The 17,475-nt window shown below is 48.4% G+C and overlaps 2 protein-coding genes across 7 annotated transcripts in view; one reads left to right on the plus strand and one right to left on the minus strand.

Annotated features, from left to right (window-relative positions):
* Positions 1–985, minus strand: part of WDR25 (WD repeat domain 25) — a 137,590-nt gene extending 136,605 nt beyond the window's left edge. For all 3 annotated transcript variants that reach the window (XM_049612155.1, XM_049612153.1, XM_049612154.1), the window contains exon 1: positions 543–985. The gene's annotated coding sequence lies outside the window, so the exon portion shown is untranslated. The remainder of the gene's footprint in view (positions 1–542) is intronic.
* Positions 986–1,023: 38 nt separating this feature from the next.
* WARS1 (tryptophanyl-tRNA synthetase 1) overlaps positions 1,024–17,475 on the plus strand; it is a 31,354-nt gene continuing 14,902 nt past the window's right edge. For 3 of the 4 annotated variants that reach the window (XR_007453587.1, XM_049612160.1, XM_049612158.1), the window contains exons 1-4: positions 2,001–2,144; positions 7,410–7,588; positions 12,595–12,808; positions 13,812–13,920. Coding sequence is in view for 3 of the 4 variants with exons in the window: in XM_049612160.1 (XP_049468117.1) it covers positions 7,475–7,588; positions 12,595–12,808; positions 13,812–13,920 (437 nt within the window). In the remaining variant the exon portion in view is untranslated. Of the gene's footprint in view, positions 1,114–2,000; positions 2,145–7,409; positions 7,589–12,594; positions 12,809–13,811; positions 13,921–17,475 lie in introns of those variants that run through there. The other variant, XM_049612159.1, reaches the window with a different exon arrangement.

Raw genomic sequence — 17,475 nt, forward strand, 5'->3', positions numbered from 1 at the left:
CAGTTTCCTCTAGGGTGGCCGAGGCAGACCTAAGACAAACGGTGACATCCGAGCAATTAATGCTCTGGAGGCGGTGAGGGAACAGAGGTGGTGAGAAGCACTGGAGAATGAAACAGCAAAACTAATCAAACGGGGCAAGAGAGAAGGAGGCAAGGGTGATTCAAGAAAAACACGCAAAAGTGGGAAAGAATGGGAAACATCAGGAACAACAGAAACTTTAGGGGGGAAAAGTGCTGCCTTTTTTGTTTCTAAGGCAAATGGGGAAAAAAAGGAAAATATTTCATGGTGTGGGGACGTTCAACTAAGACAAAGAGGTACAGGGAGAAAGGTAAGAGCATTGCAGAAACGAGGCTACAAAACGGGGGAGTGGCCCTGAGAGTCACTAGCACGTCAGCTCCACGAGGACAAGACTCCTTGTGTTTTGTTCACTGCTTGATCCCCAGCATCTAGAAATATTTGTGAAATGCAACCTGGTGGGAGGGGGGCACGGAGAAAAGTAAAAGAAATAGGATATTCTCCTTCAACAAACATATCCTGATTACCTACTCTGTGCCAAGCCTTATGTTGGGTCTGGTGTGTACAGCGATTAAACACAGAACACGGATCCTGCGCCGGAGGCTACAGACCGACGAAGGCAACAAAGAAGATACGACCAGAGATGGGTTTTGAAGGATGAATAGAAGTTAGCCGAGCTGTCAAGAGCTGGAGGTGAGGCTGGTCCAGAGCAGCGCGCATCCGGAAGGCAGCTGCGATGAAGGACGGGCGAGGGACGGGGAAAGGCCCGCGCTGAGGGGTGTGGTGCTCTCCGACCGCCGCCGCCGCCGCCGCCGCGGGGTTCCAGCCCCCTCCCGCCCCCGGGCCCGCCGCTCACCACACGCACCGGAAGCGCTCGGTCCTCCCGGAGGCAGTCCCGCCGGCACCCCGCAGCCCAGTCGCGTTCCGCGGGTGCCGGGGCCTCCAACCAATCACCCGCGGCCTCCGTCCTGCCCCCGCGCGAACAGCCAATGAGGGTGCAGCCTGGCCGGAAGTGGTTCCGGCCGGAAGGAGTTTCCAAGGACGCCCAGGAGGCCGTCCGTGGCTGAGCCGGCGGTGCTGAAGGGCCCGGCTGGGCCGGTAAGTGAGGGGATGAGGGAGGGCGGGAGGCCGGGGCGGTGCCGGAAGACCTGGCCCTCCCGGAGCCGCCTGCAGGCGAGGGCCCGGAGTATCCTCCTCAGAGCCCGGCTCGCTGCCCGCCGGGTTCTGGCACCACGAGGGGCGCGGAGGCTGGCACGGCGCCCCTCGCCCCCTTCCTCCCAGCGCCGGCGTCCCCGTCTGTCGCCCACTCCTGCCGGCACCGACCCTGCATCGTCTCCTACCTCTTCCCCTTCCCCATGGCGAGAAGCCCCCACTTTTAACGGGGCTCTGCCACGTGCCGGGGGCTTTGCCTCTGGTATCGTACTTAGTCCCCTCCACGGTAAAGTTAGGAGGCTTCTTTATGCCCATTTCACAGATGAGGAAACCGAGGATGAAGCAGAGAGGTAATGTGACTTGCCCAAGGTGTTGAGATGCCCGAGCTGGGATTGCAACCCGGGCCCGTCTGACCCCAGAACTCATGATCTTTCCACTGCATTGCGCTGCCTCAGTGAACACCTGCAGGGAAGGCACAGTCGCCGTTCGGCCTCTGCACGGCTACACATAACACTTACACTGATGCTCGGGTGGGGAAGAGGAAGAGGGTGGAGAGGTTATACGGAGGCCAGTCTAGGGTATGTATGGGGTGGCTGATGCAATGACCGGCTAGCGACTCGTTTCTCAAGAGGGTTTCATTGGTCCCCACCCACCCCGCCCACCCCACCCACCCCACCCACCCCTGATTGGACAGTCTCCTCAAAGAGGTTGGTCAAGAATCTCAAGTGTTTCCGAGAAACTGAGTGATTTCTTTTAAAAAAAAAAAAACAAAAAAAAAAAACCCTACGTGCAAATAGCTGAAGAGTGGGGTAAACAGGAAAAAAAAAAAAAACAGAGAAGAGCCTTTTGCTAAAAAGGAAACTGAAAGAAACAGGGGAAGACTATTAAAGAAGACCGCTGGCTGTACAGGGCAGTCTCAGCTCCTCAACTGCCCGGCGTGACCAGTGGCCACCTCTGCAGTGTCTCCCACAACCTGGGTATGTATTGCCATCTTTGCCAGGCTTGGAGCTTATTGGTATTTTTTGCCAGCCTTTTACCAAAGTGCTGGAAACCTGGGCTGGGGCGGGGCAGGGGAGGTGAGGAGTGGTCTCTGCCAGAATCAGGGCTTACCGAGCGTGCATCGTATTTCGTCCCGTTGACCCAAGTTCATGTGGTTCACGGCTTCCCCAGGGGATGGAGATCTCGGGGGAGCAGTTGCCTGTTTGGGTTTGTAGCTTGACTTGCCACACTTCTGTGTTGGCTGTCCTGTTTCTCCCTGACGAGGACTCCTTACACCGTCGGTACCCTAACGTGTCAGCATTCTCATTGTGACACGCCAGTTGTCTTCGGCCAGCTTCTTGCACGTTGACGTCTTCTGTGTCACGTACGTTTTATTTGAAGGGGAGATTTGAAGATCACGTACATCTTATTATTTGAAGGGGAAAATTACCTCTCTTCCCCGCGTTTAACAAAGAAAAGGTGGACACAATCTGTCCCAGGGTTCCAAGTGTTGAAGAACTCCTTGCTCTACCGGTCACTTTCCTGTCCTCTGGGAACAACAAAGCTGTTGTCACCCACACTCCGGGGCCAGGATGTGAGGGATGGGAACCCACCTCCTGGTGGTATTCCAGGCATCCAGAAACTACTGGGTCGTCTGCTCTTCCCGGCTGCTCTAGAATTGGCTGTGTTTGTGCCCCCTTCCCCCGGATTGCGGAGTGTTCTGATCCTCTGTGAGATGATTTCATTATGGCCCAAGTCCTGTTTTTCAGTTAAAGAGTTCTGTTACTTTCTGTTCCTCATCCCAAAAGCAGCCAGTTTCCTCAGGTGCCTGTTAAGCCCCTCCGGAACAACGGAACCTGTCAAAATGAGCCCAAGATTCAAGTTCTCTAAAAAGAGGAATGGAGAATTAACTTTTAAGAGCTCTTGACTTTTTCTTTAAAGGTGCACTGTGGTCTGCTATGGAGTATGCAGTTCTGCTCTTTCCAGTCCCAGTACTTTTTTCAGAGGAGATGATAGATTACTCGACAGATGATAGCTTTGTTTCTTTGCTTTAGATCGCAGGATTTGTTAAGCAGATAAAACAACTCTCCTTAAGAAAGATTCAAGACTGCCTGGGTGGCTCAGTTGATTGAGCGTTTCACTTTTGATTTGGGCTCAGGTCACAATCCCAGGGTCGTGGGATCGAGCCCCGAGTCAGGCTCTGTGATGAGCCTGGAGCCTGCTTAAGATTTTCTCTCTCCCTCTGCCCCTCTCTCCCCCTCTCTCCCCCACCCACCTCTCGCTCTATCTATACGTACAAAGATTCAAAGCCCTCCTTGCAGTTTAAGCAGTAAACACCAAGACAGTTGTCTGTACGCTTTTGGCATCTCAGACCCCGTTGTAGAAGTAACCTGCATACTCTGGAACCTGACTGCTCTGCTGAAAACCACGCATATGCTAGTGTGCATGTCATTTCAGGCATGCTGAACTCTGGGGTAAAAACCTCCGAAGTTAAACTTCATTCTAGATCGTGTCAACTAGATGGGAGAGAAAAGGACAGCGTGCACATGAGACGGTGGTAGATGGGTGGGTGCCTGGAACAGAAGGGGTTTTGTTCTGTTGTCTCATCACTGAGGTTGCATCATACACACACGCACAGCTTATCGTGTGGGTGGTTCCCATGCACTGCCTGCCTCCCCATCACAAGAGCGGGGAGACCTCATCTGCTGTTGTCTCATCGGATTTAGCTCCCGTGTGCTTCTTCTCAAATGGAATTTTGCTATGGAAAGACATATTTTTCCCTACATTACGGACCCTAAGCACAGACCCCATTCGTCTAGCTGATTCTCTACAGTGATCTGCTCCATTGTAGTGGGGAGATTATCTGTCCAGGCCTCATCCAGTTGTCCTACCTGGTGCTTTCCTTAGGAATTTTTTAGGGGTAATTCTGGTCTGTACTTGCTTTTAGCCCTACCCAAGACTTTAGAACCTTACTGCTGTCACCAGTTTCCTTTTATGGCAGACACCGTGTGTTCGGAAGGACCGGGATAAACCAAAGGGAATTCCAAAGACAGTGACCAGGACGGTAGGCAGATGTTAGTAGTGGGGAAAGAAACCAAACTGGGAGTGTGAAACCTGGAGTGGGTGCCATGCCATCAGCCTGGCCCTTCCCAAATCCTGGCAGGCTCAGCTCCACGATAGGATGCTAAAAATGAGGCTGTTTAGGGGCGCCTGGGGGGCTCAGTCGGTTAAGCGTCTGACTTCGGCTCAGGTCGTGATCTCACGGTTCGTGAGTTGGAGTCCCGCATCGGGCTCTGTGCTGACGGCTCGGAGCCTGGAGCCTGCTTCCGATTCTGTGTCTCCCTCTCTCTCTCTGCCCCTCCCCCACTCACGCTCTGTCTCTCTCTGACTCTCAAAAATAAATAAATGTTAAAAAAAAAATTTTTTTTAAATAATCAACTTGCCAAAGTGGCATGTTTAAAAAAAAAAAAATGAGGCTGTTTAAAGTCCACATGGGGAAAATCTACCTTAAAGTGGGAAAAGCACTTGTGAAGATAACATAAGGATGGAAATCTTATGGTGAAGATTGAACTGGGCGACTGATGAGACTGATTAATTCAATAAATGCTGATAAACTGCTGCACATGAGGCACTAGAAGCACATGGAAGAGAAAGCCCGGTGCCTGCTTTCACCGTCTGGTGGAGAAGACGTGAATAAGTAAATGCAGTGTGAGTGCCCTGGTAGAGTTACTGACAAAATGCTTGGGGACCACCGACGACAGAGGGATCGGCTTGGCCCCAGAGGCGCAGGAGTCAGGAAGAGCTGCTGAAAAGAGCTGAGGCCTGAATTCGTAAGATAACAGGAAGTGTGCGTGAAGAGGAGGGTATCACATTCCAGGCAGGGGGAGCGGCTGTAATTCTGAGAGAGCACGCGGCTTAGAGGAGCTTTGGCATCAGGTCCCGGCTTAGCTACCCTGGCAGTGGAACCTCAGGGGCTGGTTCTAACTTCCCTGGGCCCTCAGCCTCTCATCTGCTAACGCAGGGCATATCCTATGCCATGGGATGTGACGTTTGGCCATTTGTGGCTAGAAGTGCTTTTCATCCCTTTGATTGTTATCTGATACAGCCTCGGTGTTTGTCCTCACAGGTGCTCCTCAGAGGCTCTTCCGCATTTCTTTTTTATAGGCTTCCCTAAACTGGGGCTTTGTTATCTGAAACAATCATTTCACCCGACTTCCTTTTCTGGGAATTGAGGTGATTCTCAGCAAGGGGGGAAAAGAAAGTGACTATTGTCTCATCCTGGTTTCAGTATTACAGTTTCATTGACTTATATAAAAATTGGCCCAGTTAAAATTTATATGCTTCTTAAGTAAACATTTAACAAATTGATAAAAAATAAATTACCCCTGGGGCGCCTGGGTGGCTCAGTCGGTTAAGCATCCAGCTTTGGCTCAGGTCGTGATCTCAAGGTTCGTGGATTCGAGCCCCACATCGGGTTCTGTGCCAACAGCTCAGAGCCTGGAGCCTGCTTCGGATTCTGCGTCTCCCTCTCTCTCTGCCCCTCCCCTGCTTATGCTCCGTCTCTCTCTCTCTCAAAAATAAATAAATATTAATAAATAAATAAATAAATAACCCCTTGAGGCACCTGGCTGGCGCAGTTGGTAGAGCATGCAACTCTTAATCGTGGGGTCGTGAATTTGAACCCCACAAGTAGTGTTTACTGGCTGGCTCAGCCGGTTAAGCATTCGGCCTGTTCTCAGCTTGGGTCTTGATCTCAGGGTTGTGAGTTCAAGTCCTGCGTTGGGCTCCGTGCTGGGCGTGAAGCTTACTTAAAAAAAAAAAAAAAAAAATTACCCCTCAAGTTTGTGTGTTTGGTTCAGAGAGTTAATAGAAAAAAACTTAAACAGTTAGACACAAAATAGTCATTTATCGAACCTCTGCCACGGGGCTAATGCTGCCCTGGACTGTCTGTTCACCCACACTGTCACACTCCATCTACACGCCAATCCCGCAGGTAGTGTTACCGTCAGCCGCGCCTCACGGTCGAGAAGCTGAGACTCCTCGCAGTCAGGGAACGTGTAGGACAGCTTTGGAGGGTGTAAGGTGCAGCTGCTTGAGCTTATGTCCCGTCTCTACTGCTCGTGTTATCTCGGGGAAGTTTCATAACCTCTCTGTGCCTCGGTTGGCTCATCCGTAAAATGGGGACAACTGATCTGTCTCACAGGATTGCCGTGAAGCTTCAGCAAGTGAATGTGTATAAGGTGCTCAGAAAAGTAGCAGGTACGGAGGTGCCGGGAGTTAGCTGCTCTGGCACAGCCCATTGTCATTGTCCTGTCCTCACTCAAGGTACAGCTGCAAGTCATAGATGGAGCTGGGGTTCGGCCGAGCCCCGGAACCCTGACGACAGTACTCGTAATAGGTGTATGTCTTGTTTTAGTTTATGAAAGGCTACCAGCTGGTTTTTCCTCATTTCTTCTTTAGAGCAGCCCTCAAGGTAGGTGGAGAGGTTCCTGATGGTGCCACTTGATAGATGAGGAAGCGGACACTGACCCAAAAGGGGACTGACTGTGGCTGGTCTCTGCTCCAAGGCGACACTGGGTGGCCTGCCTTGTGTCCCACCTTTTTCAAGGCTAACAGAAAATAATTACTAAAAGGTGCCGGTACACCTTCTTCAGAGGTCTGCAGTGAAGTTAGTCGGCACGTAGAATGGTCAGGCTGTGTATAGTTTTTTCCCCGTTTGGAGCCCGGGACAGATAAGGCCCTGCCCTCCACCCCACCTCGCTTCAGCTGAGAACAGAGCAGCTGGCTGGCAGAGAAAGCCGTTTGTTCAGCCGTATGTTGGTTATGGCTGCAAAGGCCTGGAAACTCATCCCCGGCACAATTAAGATAAAGAGTAAATAGCAGTCTGCCAAATGTTTTTAGCTCTAGTGGACTTAGGTTTGTTAAAACACTTTGGTGTTTGCTCCCTGAACAAACACGCGTCCTTCCTGTGCGCTGGGCACCGGGTGAGGCTCACATGCTCTTAGTTAGGGGTCCTCCTTTGCTGCCCTGAACTCCCAGCCCCTCCGTCAGTCCTCCTCACTGCACTTGCTCTTCCTCTTTTCTCCCTCATGGCCCCAAATTCCTGCCGATGCCTTTATCACCGCTGTTTCCCCCATGCCCTTTCTTGTAACTCCTCCATCCTTGTTGGAAAGGCGAAGGACTAGGTAGATGCATGAGCGGGAAAACAGCTGCAGTGGTTGGTTAATCGGTCTTCTCCCCCTTCTCCCCCTTGCCCCCCACAGTTTTGTCTGGACCACCGAGCAAATCTTCCAACGCCCTAGCCAGCTAGAGACCTAGGTCCTGGAAGATGGCGGACGTGCCCAACGGCGAACAGGGGTGTGCCTCCCCTCTGGAACTGTTCAACAGGATAGCCGCTCAGGGGGAGCTCGTGCGGTCCCTCAAAGCTGGAAAGGCACCACAGGTATGGGATTTGTCGGGTTCGCTGCACGTGCATCTGGGCCAAGTCTAGGGTTATGTCTCCTGGGAGCAGACTGTTCCCAAGACTCTGTTCCCTCAATAACTGAGGTCTTTTGACTATGAATTTATTTTCTCCGTTATTGACGTGCGTGTGGTCTAAACAAAAGCCTCCGAAATTCAGCAGCCCTCCACCTTTCCTGTTCCATTTTCTTTTCCCAGGAACAAACATTTCAGTTCTTTGAGCGGATTCTTTGATAGGTACCCCCCATTTCTCTAAAAATCACACTTTTACATTGCTTCTTGTCGATATTCAGGTGTGGGTGAGAGGAGTTAGCACCTCCATCGGCACCTCCCATCCCTCTGCTGTCCCGCGCATGTCAGTCAGTGTCAGCATCGATGCTCTTCTGACCACATAAGTGCTGCTGGCAGCTGACCCACTGAGTATACTCCAGGTGCCTTGCCTTTCCTGCCCCGGAGTTGATGTTTGTCCAGATTCCTGTTGGCTCAGTGTCTTGTGTACTAATGGTAATGGGGCTCCGGGCCCCCTCCAGCCGGGTGAGTCTCCTCCCAGGGCACTCACACCAGCCAGTCTGTAGCTCATCTTCTTGAAAAGCTGTCTCTCCCTTCCCTCCCCCTGTGGGCTCCCTGTTTCCTGATCCTGTGTCTTACTCCGCCTTTGTTTACTCTGTCTTGACAGAGCAAATCCTCCAATAGTTTTCTGAAAAAATTAGCGCTAAAGAAATAATTTGGGAGGACTTGCATGTCTAAAAGTACCTTTATTTTGTCTACTATAACTAGAAACTTAAGACCCTTAATTCTCAGGGCGCCTGGGTGGCTCAGTCAGTTAAGCGTCCAATTTGGGCTCAGGGCATACTCTCGTGGTTCATTGGCTTGAGCCCCTCCTGGGCCTCACTGGGCTTGCCATGCACTCTTGTGTGTGTGCTCGCACTCTCTCTCTCGCTCTCTCTCTCTCTCTCTCTCTCAAAAATAAATAAACTTAAAAAAAAAAAAAAAGAGGACCCTTAATTCTCAGAAATTCTATTATGTCTTTGATTTCTTCTCTCCTGTTTTCTCTGTTCTCTGTGGGTCTTTTTTTCCCAGAAGCTGGCCCCCTCTGTTTTTGTTTTGTTTTTATTTTATTTTTTAACTTCTCCTTTCCATTGTGTTTTCTTGTTGCTCTTCTTTCAGATATATTTCCTTAACTTCTTATGTTTCCTTTTTTTTTCCCTTTGAGTAGGCTCCACACCCAACGTGGGGTTTGAACTCATAATCCTGAAATCAAGAGTCTCATGTTCCACCGACTGAGCCAGCCAGGCACTCCCTCCTCAACTCTTAATCCTCCTATCGTGTTTCGTTTATCCTGTCATTTTTAACTTCCATGAGCTCATTTGCTTTTCGAATGTTCCTTTCCTTATAGCAACCTGTTCTTGTTTCCTAGGTATAGTAGGTGACCTTTTATCTCTGAGATCTTGGTGATGGTTTTCCTGATATCCTCTGAGGACAGAGGGGCTGGGCTGTGTGGCTGTCCCTGAACTTCCCTGTTCAGTGCCATGTGCCCCTGACCTAGATACTTCTAACTCCACCTCCCTGACACAGAGCCTCTGTGTGTGGGGGGGGCGGGGTGGGAGGGGGGCGGGGGGGGCAGGCAGAGAGCCGACCAGCTGTTTCTTAAACAGACTTTCAACCTGTGCTCCTGTTTTTAGAACCCACTTTCCCCCTCACTTCCACTGATGCCCCAGCCCCCAGCCCCAGGACTCCCCAGCGGCATAATTCCAGTGTTTTCACGACATTCTGCTACCAGTCCATCCAGCAGCTCTGCAGTTTCCGAAATCTTGTTGCTGACTCCCTCTTTTTGTTGCCTTTGTCCTCACGGGGTTACGCCTTTCTTAAAGGTCTCTCTGCTGTTGCCGCGAGGTTTCAGGAGTGTAATCCATTCCGTCTGCGTCTCTAATGCACGGAGGCACTGCCTTTCCTTCTGCGATGCCTCCACTCTTAGGACCCTCAGCTGCTACATCTCCGTGACTTCCTCGTCCGTCACTTCCAGCCCCGGTTGTCTTCTTTTCAGGACCACTTCCTGGGTCCTCCACCGATGGCATCAACCATCTCCCACCCACCCTGGCAGTTTACTTCAACTCTTTGGACCCCGAATAAACCATTATATCTTAAAAGAAATAAGTGGTACTGTAAGACAGCGATGTCAAAACAAGGAGTTGGTTATTCACAGACAGAGTTTTACACATCAGGTAGGACTTGGTAGATGAGGCGAAGAAGTTGTTTTTAAAAACCTTGAAATAGATAAAGGGCCCAAATGTTGTTCATTTACTCTTTAAACCCATTCTTGGAAACTTGGCAGTGGTATTTTTACCTATTTAATACTAAATATGAATGCCATTTCAGAAGTGTTTTTAGTTAGTAATTCTTAGTGACTCCGGTTGTGTTCATTATTAAACACACGATACTTACCACCATTTAGAATTACTCTTCCTAGTGTGTTCTTTGACTTAAGCCATCAGCTGACCAACGAGAGAGATCAGAGGTTGCACAATGAAGTCAGAGCAAAATGGGGAAAACTCAGAAGTAAATTTGGCTTTGGAATGTGTTATGATAGAACACCTGATGTTTTAGAAATTGACTTTGTGCAAATACTTGAGCCACTTTGGGAGCACCAATACAGCGAGGGCACCGGGAGTTCTTTCTTCAGCCGTCTCTGCCATGTGTGTAGGCTGGGGTCCTCACCATTCTTCTCTCCTCCATGTACCAGGGGGATAAGACCCCCTGCTTTCGGCCACAGTTCACTAAAAAGCAGGGTGTTTCCTGGGGGGATAGGTCAGAATCCAGGGGCTCTGAAGAGAGACAGTGGCTGGGAGCATGAACAGTTTGAGCAGGACTCGAGAAATGACACTGGATCAGGGGTGCCTGGGTGGCTCAGTCGGTTAGGCACCCGACTTCGGCTCAGGTCATAATCTCACAGTTTGTGAGTTCGAGTCCCGCGTCAGGCTCTGCACTGACAGCTGTAGCCTGAAGCCTGCTTCCGATTCTGTGTCTCCCTCTCTATCTCTCTGCCCCTCCCATGCTCATGCTCTGTCTCTCTCTGTCTCTCAATAATAAATGTTGAAAAAATTTTTTAAATCAAAAACAAAACAAGAAATGGCACTGGATTGTAAAGGTTAAGCTAGAGAGCAGTCGTTTTTCTTGTCCTCTTAGTTTAAGTAAACTTTTTAATTGGAAGTGCACCATTTAACCAGAAAAGTATGGAGATCATAATCAGTCCTCTTACTGAATTTTCACAAAATGACCACACCTATGTAACCAGTGCCCACATCAGGAAACCAGACAGCAGCGCCCGGAAGCCATCCTCAGGCCCCTTCAGCCACTGCCTCTGCCCTCCACCCTAGGCCTCCACCATGGATAGTTCTGCCTGTCTTGGAGCTTTATATATTCAGGTTGTGTATAGTCTTTTTTTTTTTCTCCCCTAGAAAGTCAGCTTTTAAGTCCTGTTTCAGTGTCCTGTTCCATGTTAGATTAAGGAAACAAGAAAACCCACACGGCAGGCTTGTCTGTCTATTTAAATCCCACTCCAGACTGCAGACAGTTCTCGAGCAGGGATACTGGTTGAATGTTTGACTTTCGAAGAGCCTCCGGGTTGCAAGCAGAGTTCGATCAGATAGAGTATTAAATGTCAACATAGCCGGTGATAAAAGGGTATTGACCAAAGTGTACTTCAAAGCACGCTAATCCTTCCCACAGATAATTCGATAAATCATGCTTGCTAAACATTATGTGGTTGCACTGAACCTAGGCGCTGCAGGAATGAGATGAGTAAAACGTACTCACCTATGCAGCCTGGCAATTATCCTATCTCTTCTCTGAAGGTTAGCCATGGAGTTATTCGGCCCACGGTTCTAATTCATTTTAAGAACGAATTCCAGGTAGTTTCCGAATTTGAAACTCAAATCTGTATCTGCGGAATCTTCCCAAGGTGTCAGTTCTCTGTGGCCCCGGGGCTGCTCCTGATGCAACCGTGACGTCTGGATGGAGGTCGGTGTGGTGTCTCCACCGGGAAACCCAGTTTATGGAACATTATGTGTAAACTCTAAACAGGAATGTTTGTACTTCCCTTGGCAGGCAAATTGGACTGTGTATATTCTTTGTTTGTGATCTAATCCAGCAAGGCCAATTACAGGAGCAGAGCTCTGGGCATAGCATGACTAATGTGCCTAATTAGGCCTGCTCTTTCAGAGGCCAGCCTTCATGGGTGGCTAGTGTGGGCTTCCGGAGCAGAAGGGCTTTGATAGATCTCCAGAGTACCCACGGATGTCGTCTACATTTGTTTTCCTTCTGCTTATTTAAAGCACTCAGTATGCAAACACTTTGGACAGCTTGATAAGGCTCCAAACTACAGTAATATAACTGTTTCCCACTACATCCCTCCTTAATTTATGACTTGAAAGCCTCTATTTTTCCTTGCCTTTATCTGTTTCCCTGTGTCTAGGGTTGCCATTACCATCCTTGGTGGCATCATCTAAGCTGCCGCAAATACTCGTCTCGACTGTGTGGCACAGGAAAACAAGGTCCGATGTAGAATTCCGTATACTCAGTTCAGGGAGCTTGCCGCACACGTTCTCTGGCATCGGTGGTGTTTGAGAAATCCTTAGTGTCTTCACTGTGTCGTAAATAACAGTGTATATCATGTCACATTCATCCGGTAGCGTTTGTGGTGGTAATCCATAGATTACATAGATCCACTAGAACAATGCAGAAGTGAACTATATTTGGGCCCGTGACTTGCCGTGTGTCCCTGGGCAGACTCCTTCACCTCTGTGAGTGTCAGAGTCCTACTGGAACAGCACAGTGACAGTGATGCTGCCTGCGTCGGAGGGCTGTCTTGAGACTGAAGGAGGTAACGTGTGTGAGGGCATTTAGCACAGCGCCTGCCACGCGACAGTCACGTTCAGCAAAATGTTAGCCATGTTAGTATTTTTAGGTTTCATCCTTATTTCCTTTGTCCAGGATGAAATCGATTCTGCAGTACAGATGCTGTTATCGTTAAAAATGAGCTACAAAGCCGCCACGGGGGAAGATTACAAAGCCGACTGCCCTCCAGGGAACCCAGCACCTGGGAACGATAGTGGCCTGGGTGCCACAGAAGCTGAAGAGGATTTTGTGGACCCATGGACGGTACAGACCAGCAGTGCCAAGGGCATTGACTATGATAAGCTCATTGGTACGTCCTGGGAGAAGCCCCAACTTTTAGAAGTGATCCCATTGGTCACTAGTTGATCTCGTTGGTGTTTTTTTCTCTTGAATTATAAACCCAGTCAAGCTTCAATGGCAAGAAAAAATAGATGCTAAAATCTTTTGGTCGTGCATTATATTCCCAAAGGATTCTTTTCAACTGAAATAACAACGTAAAACTTATTTCAAAATAATGATCTATAGTAGATAGGTTAGTGGAAGCGTTCTCCTTTTTTTTTTGAGCAATTCAGAACTTCAGGAAAGGTCTTTTGGAATGGCATCTTTGCAGTCATTCAAATCACCTTTCACTGAATGCTTAAAGTCAGAAATGGATCACCTAAGTCTCCTCCAGTGGTATTGACTGTGGAGCTGAAAAGCTGGAAGTCTGCTTAAGAAGGGTGACTCCTCAAGGGGACAGGTCGCCACTGGCCAGCCCTTCCCCACAGGGCTTCCTGCTCAGGGAAGTCCGTATTCCAGGGTCACTGGTAATCACCAGAGAGGGGGCATTACTAAAATGTTTTGATCAAAGTTGAAAGCCATTTTCCTAATTTAAGTATCGACTACCAATGGGGGGAAATTCACTGGTAGACAGATGCTAGTTCAATCCAACAACTAAAGAATATTAAGATTATGGTTGTCAGTGTACATAAAGTCCCCCGTAATTAGCAACTGGGGGGCGGGGGTGGAGGTGAAAAGTTGCTAGGCAGGCTGAATTCTGGATAGGTTTCCCATCAAAATCCAATCCCAGACAAAACACCGTTTTATTCTGTAATTTGTTTCCTGTTTTGCTGGTTGCCGTCTCAGCTGTCATTGTTAACATGAACGGCATTTGATTGGGGTTGAGGTAGGGACTAGGAGCAAAAGTCCTGGAGAGGACTGAGTTCGTTAGGATTGTACACGGATCACCAGCTTTTCCCCTTCGGTAATACCTGATCACCAAACCCCACACCACCTAAGATAGTCATTTCCTCATTACCATTTTTTTTTTCCAGTTCGGTTCGGAAGCAGTAAAATTGACAAAGAGCTGGTAAACCGGATAGAGAGAGCCATCGGGCAGAAACCACACCGCTTCCTGCGCAGAGGCATCTTCTTCTCGCACAGGTCAGGGGCTTCCCACCCTCCTCTCCCTTTAGTTCCAGGCATGATTAGGAGACCCCTCCTGCAGGCTGCCTGCTATGTGGGGAAATGATAGCCAGCTGTCTGAAGACTGGGGTCCGCCTTCTGTCCTGTCAGTAACTGGCCGTGGGTTCATGTCCTGTCCCCTCCCCCTCGGGCCCCGACTTTATTCATTTGTGAGCTGTTCACTTCACAAGGTGGAGGTCACATACACGGCAGATGAGATTCACGCTAGATTATGCACTATAAAATCGTAAAATGTCATAAGATAAAAGAGATTAATATGTCCAAGTTTAACATTTCCCACGCGATAAGCAAGAGGCTTCCTGAAACTGCGCCCTCTTCCTGCCATTGTACTGGCTCCCTCGTGAGTCATGGCAAAAGAGAAACCAATAGAGTGTGCCTTGGACAGACTATCCCTACCTCCTGCTATAAATTCCACGCAGATTGCATCAGAAAATGGGCAGGTTCCAAGAGGGTTCTTGTAGCTCATTTTTGAAACTCTGCTCACGGGACTTATGGTCCGTGGTGGGGCTGTTCTGTTGTGCTTGCACTTCGTGGTTGTGGGAGAGCGCGCAGGATGGCACTCGGCCGTCTGCCGGAACACTTAAAATTCCGTGTGCGGAAAACGCCACGCCCCACTCAGCCCTCTTTCTGGACAGAATATAATCAAAGCTTTTCCCTTAGGATTTAATTAACCTTCTTCAAGTACACAGTTCAGTGGTCTTTAGTATATTCATAAGGTTGTGTACCCATCACCGCCACCAGCTCCAGAACGTCTCCACCCCGGGAAGAAACCCCATCCCCCCACCCCCACCACCCCGGCAACCAGCGTTTCAGGGTTTTCGAGGTTCCTCCGTGTTGCCGGGTGCATTAGTGCTTCACTCCTTTTATACCTGAATAATGTGCCATTGAACAGATTCGCCCCACAACATTTTGTTTATGCATTCACCGCTTGCTGGGCATTTGGGTTCTTTTCACTGGAAAGAATGTATGTTGTGTGGACAGACGTTCTCCGTTCTCTCAGGGTGTGTGGGAACAGAACTATTGCATCGTAAGGTAGTTCTGGAACTTTCTGAGGATCTGCCAAACTGATCGCCACAGTGGCTGTGATTTTTGTACTCCCACCAATAGTGCACAAACAAGGATTCCAGTTTCTCCACATCCTCACCAACCCTTACTGTTTTCTATTTTGTGTTTGTTTTAGAGTCATGCTCATAGGTAGGAAGTGGTTTTTCTTTATCTTTTCTTTCTTTTTTTTCCTTGAGAGGGAGAGAGAGAGAGCACAGGCAGGAGCTGGCAGGAGGGGCAAAGGGAGAGAAAGAGAATCCCAAGCAGGCTCCGAGCTCAGCAAGGAGCCTGATGCGGGTCAATCCCATGACCTTGGGATCACGACCTGAGCTGATAGCAAGAACCAGACGCTCAACCGACTGAGCCACCCAGGTGCCCCTGAAGTGGTTTTTCATTGTGTCTTGATTTATGTTTCCCTAATGACTAATGATGTTGAGCATCCTTTCATGTGCTTATTGGCTATTTTTATATATTCTTTGAAGAATATTCTGATCCTTTGCCCACTTTTTAATCAGGTTATCTTTTTATCACTGAGCTATGAGTTTTTTATATAATATTTCAGATCCTAGTTTCTTATCAAATATATGGGTTGCAAATACTCCAATTGTGTATCTTTTCACTTTATTGAGTGTTCTTTGAAACCCAATACTTTTTCATTTTTATGAAATACAGTTTATTTTGTTTTTCAGTTCCCTTTGCTTTTAGTGTCCTAAGAAACTGTTGCCTAGTCCAAGATCATGAAGATTTGCTCCAAAAGTTTTACTTTTACATTTAGCTGTGGGTTTTCCCCGAAGTATGCCCTGAATTATGTTAAGGAAGTTTCCTTCTCTTCTTAGCTTGTTGAGTATTTTCATCATGAAAGGTGTCGGATTTTATTAAATTCTTCTTCTGAGTCTGCTGAGATGATCATGTCTTATATTGATAGGGTGTATCACATTGATGGATTTTGTGTGTGGAACCAACTTTGCATTCCTGGGACAAATCCCACTTGATCATGATACATCATCCGTTTTATATGTTGCTGGATTTGGTCTGCTAGCAGCTGAGGATGTTGGCATCTGTATCACAAGGGTCTGCAGTTTTCTGTCGCTTGTGGTGTCGAGATAACCCTGGCCTCAGGATGAGTTTGCAAGTATTCCCTCTTCAATTTGTTTGGAAGAGTTTGTGAAGGACTGCTGTTGATTGATGTTTTTTTAATATTTGATAGAATCCGCGATGAGGCCATCTGGTCTTGGGCTCTTTGTGGGTCATTTTTTGATTACTAGTTCAGTTTCTTCACTTGTTCTAGATTTGTTCAGATTCTCTATTTCTTCTTGAGTCAGTCTGGTAGTTTCTCTCTAGGAATTGGTCTTTTTCATCAAGGTTGTCTCATTTGTGGCCATACGATTGTTCTTAGCATTCCTTTATAATCCTTTTTATTCCTGTGAAGTCAGTAATAACGTCCCTTCTTCCATTCCTGACTTTAGTAGAGGCTTCGCACTTTTTTTCCCACCTTGGTCACTTTCGCTGAAGGTTTACCAGTTTTGTTGATCTTGAATCAAAACTTAGCATTTTACAGTTCTCGCTGCCCATATGACTTGTTTACTTCTGTGAGTAACCCTGTAGGCTCTTGGCTTGGGGAGGCATGGAACTTGCAACTTTTGGCCATTGTCAGGTTTGAGAATGCCCCTCTAACGTTATCATCTGCAAAATGGGGGGTTAGGGGAGAGGTAGCACGTGCTGTCAAGCTGCAAACTGTGGGCTTTGCCTGGGCTCCTTCACCTGCTGGAAACTATCTTCACGAAGCTGAGATCGATTTGCAAGCCTCAGTCCATTCCCTGTGCTCCTTAAGAGCACCTGGCCCCCAGGGCAGTCCTTGGGGAGCTCTCAGAGACTTCAAGGACAGCTCGTGGGACAGCTACATTTTTTTCTTGCTTCTTTAAGCCCATAAAAGTTAATTGTGAGAACCAAAGAAAGACTCTTTTCTTCCAAAATTACATTTTTTTTTTATTCTTTCCTTATTTCAAAAACCGTGTATGATCATTTCCTGGAGGTAAAAGAAGCTAAGCACAAAGAAACAGTCCCCACGACCCTGTGAGCCCGAAGATGGACGCTGTGAACCCTTGGTGTGGGCTGTGAGGAGGGGTCACTTCTTAGAGTATTCTTGCGTGGGGCCTCCCAGCCAGACCTCTTTTATTTGGGGACACTTTGTCCAGAAATGAAGAGCGTTCACATGCTGGAGTAGTGGTTTCACACCCTGCCAATGAGGTGGTTACTGAGGGAGCTTTTTAAAAATGCAGATTCCCAGATACCACCCAGATTCACTGAGTCAGACTCTCTGAAGGTAGGGTCCAGGGAAATGCAATATGACCAGGTGATTCTGCACAATCAGGAGGGAGGACCCTTCATGTGCATTGTCTGTGGACCCCAGTCCTGGGGGAGGGCCGATGATTCCACAGTGACTCCCAGATGAAGACACTTGGTCCCAGC

Source organism: Panthera uncia, assembly GCF_023721935.1.
Source record: "Panthera uncia isolate 11264 chromosome B3 unlocalized genomic scaffold, Puncia_PCG_1.0 HiC_scaffold_1, whole genome shotgun sequence".
In the NCBI taxonomy this organism is placed as follows: domain Eukaryota; kingdom Metazoa; phylum Chordata; class Mammalia; order Carnivora; family Felidae; genus Panthera; species Panthera uncia.